General features: G+C 31.6%; 2 protein-coding genes across 3 annotated transcripts; one reads left to right on the top strand and one right to left on the bottom strand.

Moving 5' to 3' along the window:
* Window positions 1-803: 803 nt before the first annotated feature.
* Window positions 804-3278, top strand: RPL27 (ribosomal protein large subunit 27). The gene is made up of 3 exons (XM_028059593.2): window positions 804-1162; window positions 2709-2810; window positions 2906-3278. Exons 1-3 carry the CDS (start codon window positions 872-874, stop codon window positions 3083-3085), a joined length of 573 nt encoding a protein of 190 aa, XP_027915394.2. The 5' UTR covers window positions 804-871; the 3' UTR covers window positions 3086-3278.
* Window positions 3279-4768: 1490 nt separating this feature from the next.
* On the bottom strand, window positions 4769-7054 carry LOC114162538 (xanthoxin dehydrogenase-like). 2 transcript variants are annotated; one of them, XM_028046569.2, is made up of 3 exons: window positions 6848-7054; window positions 5427-5890; window positions 4769-5236 (listed from the first exon to the last, which is right to left on the bottom strand). In XM_028046569.2, the coding sequence occupies exons 1-3, from the start codon at window positions 6889-6891 to the stop codon at window positions 4902-4904; spliced, it is 843 nt and encodes a 280-aa protein (XP_027902370.2). In that variant the 5' UTR covers window positions 6892-7054; the 3' UTR covers window positions 4769-4901. The 2 variants fall into 2 exon arrangements, with proteins under 2 accessions (XP_027902370.2, XP_027902297.2); XM_028046496.2 differs by having other exon boundaries at window positions 5427-5914; window positions 6848-7008.
* Window positions 7055-7779: the final 725 nt, after the last annotated feature.

The following is a 7779-nucleotide window of genomic DNA, read 5'->3' as shown; positions in this document are numbered from 1 at the left end:
AGAATGTTTGTACTCCAAGATTTTAAGCTGCATTTTAATTCTTAATATTCATTTTATGATGAACTAGTTCTTAATAAAATTTATTAGCAAATATTACATATTGAAGCTATAAAAAGTTGTATAATGAAAATTAATTATGAAAATAAATATTTTTATTAGTTTTACGGTGTGATAATTATATAATAGAAACTCTTTTTTAATTTTACTAAAGTGAAAAATAAAATAACAATAAAAATAGTTATAAAATAATTTTAATTTTTGTTGATTATTATAATTATACATTTTTTTAAGCGGAGAGTTTCAAAATAAAAACACATTACAAAAGGTTAATATATGAATAATAATCATTTTATGGATTTTTAAAGTTCCTTTAGATAGTACATGCTGATATTATATTGCAACGCTGGCAATAGGTTATTTAGTATGGTAATTCTTTTAATACATAGGCTATTAATTAATATCATATAATGATAGAAATTATAAGAAACAATTTTCAAAGGATAAAAAAAAAAATTAAATTAAAAAGACCAAAATCATAATTAACTTATTTTACATCAACTGAAAACAAAATTTTATCATTATTATTATTTTAAGATGTAAATAAAATATGAATAATAATATAAAAGTAAAAATGCTCAATAAAATTCTTTAAAATTAATATAATAAAACAATTTGAATTCATATAATTAAATAATTACATACAGAAGAGATTAAAAAATGTGGTTTTATCTCTCAGAGAGTCCAAATTATCTTGCCAAAATTTTGCCCTTAGCCTCCTTATTTCTTATCCATCATTTATACCCAACCAACCCATTTTCCATTTCCAGTGAAACTTTGTGTGGCCTTCATCGTTTCCACCACTTCACTTCCCATGGCTGCAGCTTCAATGTCTATGACTTTCAACCTCGCAACAGCGTTCAAGGGCCTCTCCTTATCTTCTTCTTCCTCCTCCTTCTTCGCCGGAGCGTCTCTCCGCGCGGGGCCCACCTCGGTGGTCTGCCTCCCACGCCGCCGCCCGCTCATAATCGAGAACGCCCACAAGAAGGGGGCGGGAAGCACCAAGAATGGCCGCGACTCCCAGAGCAAGCGCCTCGGCGTCAAGATTTACGGCGACCAGGTCGCCAAGCCTGGTTCCATCATCGTTCGCCAGCGCGGAACCAAGGTGCCTCTCCCTTACCATTTTGTTTACTAAGGATGTTTAGAACAACTTCACCATGGCTAAAAAACAGAAAAAAAAAAAAAAGAGCTTGTGTTTAAGTTAATTTGTATGCACTCTCGAATCACTTTTCCAATTTTATTTTTTTTAATATCTGTATAAACTAATCTTATTCTGAATGAAATAGTTTGTCATATTAAGACTATTGAGATAAGCTCATATATAGAAGCATAATTGAATTAGCCTGTTCAAGTCTTACTTTTTATTTATGCACGATTGTTATGTTTGGTGATTTTCTATATGAATTGAGTGGAATAAGGGTGGTGGAAGTCAGTTTGAAGAGAAACTAGTTGAATGTTAAGCATCTCCATGAATTTCTCCACGAAGAGAAACTAATTGAGTGGTATGTGATGATAATGTCACCGATTTTACGACTATGAATGTCGTTTTTGGAGACGACAAAATATAGATTTAAGTAAAGCTTAAGTGTTTTTCATGTTGGAGTTTCCCCTTGGTAATGGATGGTAATCTTTAATGCAAGACATTACTGATTTGAAACTTCAGTTCTGATGGGAGAACTTTACCAGAAGCACCAGAGGAATTGTTAACAGACAACTTAGGTACTGAATCTAATGTGCTTTTTGGTGTATGTCTTGAAATTTGTCGTTGGTAATATGTGCAATAAAGGTGGATGTTAGTTATTAATTAAGGTAAGATTATAATTTTAGTGGGAGGATAAGACCATAAGAACACAATGTACTACGCTTAAGATTTGTTTGTGGTTGAAAGAAGTTGGAGGTATAGTCTCAATTGTTGGGTTGCATACACTCACGGAGTAACAGTTTGGTGTGGCCTTCTGTTTTTGATTTTCAAATGGTGAATGGAGATTGATGGTTTTCGGAAGGTGGTGGATTATGGATAAGCTTTTCTTGCTTTTTTTGATTTGTTGATTAATGCTTTATCAATAGTTTACTACTGAATTGGTGCTTGGAATAAAAATTTACATGAATGTGCATTGGCAACCTCATGATAATCAATGTTTACTGCACTATTCAATGGCTAGAAAACTAATACAAAATGAGCAAAAAATGAATAGGGACTTCTGACCAACGGAGTTGCCTTGTACAATCAACAGTAGTAGTTTCTTTTGATGATTGTTTACCATAGTAGAACTATTCTATAACTTTTATAACTCTGTATAGACTGGAAGAAATTCCTAAGTCGGTTTTATGTTAGTTGTTATAATGGTAATGGAATGGTAGTGATGAAGTGATGGGGAATCTCATAGTCACAAATGCAGTCAATAATCAATCTATTTAGTAGCAGAGCTGGAGGACAATTGTATTTTAGAGGAGGTCATGCTAGAGAAATGAAAAACAATACAAAAACATCTTTTACTAGTTCTTAAATCTTTTCAAAACCAAGTTAATGCCGTTTTCAACATATCTTGCCGTTGTTACAACAGTTTACTGTACATACTGTCTAATACAAGCGCCATTCTCATTGTTTCAATCATCTAATTTCTTATGTTTTTTTTCTGCAAACCTTGAAGTTTCATGCAGGAAAGAATGTGGGGCTTGGCAAAGACTATACCATCTTCTCCTTGATTGATGGAGTGGTAAAATTTGAGAAATATGGACCAGACAGGAAAAAGGTTAAATAATTTTCTTACAACTAGATGATGACATGTTTCCTATAATCCTTGAGAATACAAATTAATGGGCTATGCAACAACATTTATTACTACAGGTGAGTGTTTATCCTCGAGAGGTACAACCTGAGAACCCCAACAGCTATAGAGCAAGGAAGAGAGAGTTCTTCAGGTTGCAGCGTGAACGCAAGAAAGCTAGACAAGAAGGAACAGTACTTCCTCCCCAGCTTGTTCTGGCTTCTGCTGATGATGCATCAATCACTAATCCAATATGCTGATTCTGATTAGGTTAATTTACTGTGTAAAATACACGTCTCAATTTTATTTTTTTTGCTATTGTGTATCTCTAAATCTTGTAACATTTTATTGAGTTTTGTTAAAGTATCGATGTACCAAGATGTCTGTCCTTGTTTTCTGGGCAGGAAAATTGAATTCGTGCTCAAAATCCATCTTTAGTGTTCTAAACCAAAACCCTCTTTAACTTATTCTATAATTTTTCATTTGATGAATGCGAGAAGTCTTTTGCTTGATAAGTTAACATATTCAAAACATTTTGTCATCACTTGTCATCTCAACGTGACATTGCTTGATGAATCCTACAGCATGAGAACTTGTTTCTGTAGTATTTATTACGTGTTGTATTCACCCTTCTGAAGTGTGAAAATGAATTAGCGTCAGGGTGAAGTACAAGTACGCTTTAATGAGATTCATTGTAATTAATTGGAAAAAGAATCAGTTCCGTCTCAAACAAATGAACTTCGAAAACCAACTCAACTGCAACCACTGAACATGACATGGTATGAAATAATGTTCAATGCATTTATCTACTTAGCCATACTTTGTAGTAGTCCACAAACTGAACTTTCCTGGCCTGGCTTCCTTCGTGTCAGTTGTACGTTTTGGCAACATAATAAAGAGAAAACGGAATACTAATTAGCCACTTCAAATAGCATGAAGAGGAGATAATATATAATAAAGGGAACATGATTGCCCTTACACACATTTTATATTTTTTAATTGAGCTTTCTCTTGTTCAATTTTTTTTAATTGATGACATAATTTTTAAATTATTATGTCATCTTATTTATTTGTCTTTAAAAAATATGTGCAATTTTATGATTAATATAAAATAATATAGTTGTTCATATAAAGTAAGTGACTTTTATTACTTTAATTGAAAATAACATGGAGCTTCTTTAGTTCTTAGGATAAAGTTTATATATCTAAATAAATGAATATATAAATACCTTTTTATTTTAAGATATATCCCGGAAGATTTTTCATTGATTGAAAATATATCAGATAACAACCGTTGTCACCGTTTACATTAATGGTAGTCGGTGACGGATCTAAGATCCTAAGTCAGTGGAAGTAATATTAAAAAGTTAGGAGGACAAATATATAAGATTAAGAGAGGAAAAAAAATATTTGGTAATAATTTTAAAATGGGTACACTTGTACACCTCATGTACACGTGGGTCCATCACTTATAATAGCAATGATTATCCCTTAGTTATTATGGGTATTGAAGTTAAAGAAAGTCATGCAAGAGCATTATGTCCTCATTACCTACATCAAAATGATAAATCAAAATAAAAGTCACACCACTCAATTATTGATAAAATACACTCAATTGAAAAATATAAAAACTTTGAATACTATAGATAAATAAATTAAAAATATATCGATTAAAAGTAACCAAATTTATGATAAACTTAAACTTAATTAAACCTAATTTTATTTTAAAGTGTGAATTTATGAGATGTGAATTTAAAAGCACACATACTCAACCCAAATGATAAGTACCATCTACTCTTTCTTGTGTATGTTAATGATGACCCAACTATTTAGTAAATGTAAAATCTTCAATCTGAATTATATATCATTTACAAAAGTGGGTATAAAATGAGTTTTCTTATGTAGGGAGAAAGACAAATTCGGATATATTTCTCCTACAACATGTCCAAACAAACCCATTTTCAGAGATTTTTCACATCATTTGAATGTTAACTGAAAATCCTTGTGACAGAAATCATGATTGCAATGTCTCAAGCTTAGTAAATTAACATACATACACACATAAAACATCACTAATCATCTAAAAACTTTAAGCGAGTGATTTACACTGGTGAAGCCTCCATCAACCATGAGATTGTCTCCACTTATATATCTTGCATCATCACTTGCAAGGAATAACACAGCATTAGCCACATCATGAGTAGTTAACTCCACACCCTGCAAGTTCGCCATTCTCCCTGTAAAATCACGAAAACCTTCCAAAGCATCCTCAGTTCTTTCATCCTCAGCCAAATGGGCCACAGACAAAGCTGTTGCAACACCATAAGGTGACACACAATTCACTCTTATGCCATATTTTCCCAATTCAGCTGCAACATTCTTTGTCAGCCCCAGAACAGCATGTTTCGAACCTGTTGTGATAATTCAAATATGAGTCAGAGTCTCACATCGAATAAAAATAATAAAGTTAGATATCATGTAAAGAAAAGATTCATAGACTAATTATCTTAAGATTTTGGATTAAAAATGGTGTTAATCTCTGATATAAGACTCGATGTCACATGTATATATAATATCAGAACCTAAAATTCCTATGAGAACCTGTGTATGCATGTGGTCCAAGGCCACCAATCACACTTGCTACACTGCATAAAGAAATGATTGAGCCCCTCTTCTTTGGGATCATGATTCTGGCAGCATGTTTCATGCCGTGGAACACTCCCTTCACATTCACACTGAACACCTTGTCGAATTCTGATAAGTCTGCATTGCGGATGTCAGGACTAGGTGATCCAGAAATTCCAGCATTGTTGACTATGATGTCGAGGGTGCCAAATCTATCCACAGTGAAGTCCACTGCATGGGAAACATCTTCTTCCACAGTGACATCACCATGGAAATAGACAACATTTGCTTCATCGTTAAGGGATTCACACACCTGCTTTCCAAGGTTGTCTTGCACATCAACTATACAAATTTTAGCACCGTGAGAGTGGAACAGACGCACGATGCTTTCTCCAATTCCATCTGCCCCTCCTGTAACCAGTGTCACTTTGCCTGATAACCTTTCAGAAAGAGACCACAGAGAACTTCGAGGTTCAGAGATATACATCAAAGTAGAAATGTATCAAACAATATAAACAACTCAAATACAATCCTAAAATACCTATGACATATCAAATAAATTTAACAAAGACTAAATTCACGTATTTTGAAAAATAAAAGATTAAATTAGTCCTAAATTTTGAAATAGACTAATTTTAAAATAAAAAAAAATAAATTTAACTTTTTTTAGGTAATCCAACTTTGTTGTAATATTTTATAGATATAAATATATGAAATGTTTGGGATTATACATCCATTAATATACAAATAAATGTAAATCTCATTTTACAATATTTAATCGAATCTTCCTGTACAAACGGCAGAATTTGACTTCTGGGTGTTGTGTATAATCAATATTATTTTGGAAACTATGTGTATAAATAGTAAGTGTTTCACATGTTTGAGCCGATTTTAACACCTTGTTTGAACCAAATCAGGAAAGAGTAAATAAACATCTGACAAAGAAAATCTCTCAAAGATTGGGAAAAATCCCAAACTCATGAATTGGTTGAATAATAAGAGTAAGACTGGTAAAATCACATCACTGCAGAAAATAAGCCTAATATGTGAAAACATTACCAATTCAACAGATTCAAAAAAAAATTAACCTGAATAAATTACTTATTTCATTAGTCAACTCAAAACCACAAATTTTTCCCTTGTAATGTTATCAAAACAAGAGAGAAAGAAAGAGATGAAGAAGTAAAGCTTGCAGCAGCAACAGGGTATGGTACTTCAACTATCTAACTGGTTTCCACAAAATCTGACTCATGAAAACATTTGAAAAGTTGCTTAAACTAGATCCAAAACCAGAAACAGATGTTGCTCAATACAAATAAGTTCAAAACTGAGCTAGAAAGTGATTATATATATGCATGGCTATAAAGGGTGTGTTTGACCTGAGAAATATGTATTACCTTGGAGTTGGAGCTGAAGCCTGAAGAACACTGGTGGTGGACATGGCTGTCTAATTTCTCTGTCTTCCTCCTCCAATAATCGATGAAGGTACGAAAACACAGAAAAGTAGTTATTAGGATGAGAAAAAGGTTGACAAACACAACATTTCTTCTTCTATATGTGTTAAAAACTATTGAAAAGAAAGTGACTGAAAGATGAAATAAAAGTTAGGGAGAAAAAGTGAAACCGGTAAAAGAATTGAAAAAAAAAAAAAAAAAACACATGGTAGGTCTATTTTTTTTTTTTTTTACAGTTATTTTTGTTCTCTAATATCTAGGAAAAATCCAATCTTTTATATTAATATAAATTCTCTTTCATCTTTTTTGAACCAAACAAGTCATGTGAGCTTGACATGTATTTTTATCTTGTCTTATATGATATTATTTAAATATCTCTCTTACCCTCTATACTTCAAAACTAGGCATCAATATCTATTGTAATTTTAATAAAATAACACCAATATATTTTCTAATTTGTTAGCAAACGAACATCACTTTTTTTTTTCTCTGTATTATGAAAATTTAAAAGGACAAGACTTATATAATTCAATCTTGTTTACTTTTATAAGGAGTTTATATATCAACACTCTGCACTTATATCTAAAGTAGAAAAGTAGTAGTGGACCTTATGTAGATGAAGTTGTGGACCACGTTTAGATTATACAAAATTAAATATTAAAATTTTAAAATATAAAACTAAATGATTTAGTTACAGAAAATTATATTCATTTTTTCTTATAAGGTGTTCTTATATGACAGTTTCTAATTCTCTAATTTTAAAACAAAAATGTATGCATTGTTTATTTTATCAATAAAGTAATACTAGTATGTCTTGTTTTATGTATAGTAGTATTACAATAACATAATTTAATAAATTTAAGAGTATATGTTTT

Source organism: Vigna unguiculata, chromosome 1 (assembly GCF_037176805.1).
Source record: "Vigna unguiculata cultivar grain cowpea cultivar isolate G323 ecotype 2 chromosome 1, ASM3717680v1, whole genome shotgun sequence".
NCBI classification, from domain to species: Eukaryota; Viridiplantae; Streptophyta; class Magnoliopsida; order Fabales; family Fabaceae; genus Vigna; species Vigna unguiculata.
Note: the sequence above shows the minus strand (reverse complement) of the source record. Positions and strands in the feature narration are given on the sequence as shown.

Coding starts and splice junctions, on each gene's coding strand:
- LOC114162538 (XM_028046496.2), bottom strand. CDS start 6,891: ATGTCCACCACCAGTGTTCTTCAGGCTTCAGCTCCAACTCCAAG. Junction 5,915..6,847: donor GCTTCAGCTCCAACTCCAAG/GTAATACATATT, acceptor TGAACCTCGAAG/TTCTCTGTGGTCTCTTTCTG. Junction 5,237..5,426: donor TGGACCACATGCATACACAG/GTTCTCATAGGA, acceptor TTATCACAACAG/GTTCGAAACATGCTGTTCTG.
- RPL27 (XM_028059593.2), top strand. CDS start 872: ATGGCTGCAGCTTCAATGTCTATGACTTTCAACCTCGCAACAGCGTTC. Junction 1,163..2,708: donor TTCGCCAGCGCGGAACCAAG/GTGCCTCTCCCT, acceptor CAAACCTTGAAG/TTTCATGCAGGAAAGAATGT. Junction 2,811..2,905: donor ATGGACCAGACAGGAAAAAG/GTTAAATAATTT, acceptor TTATTACTACAG/GTGAGTGTTTATCCTCGAGA.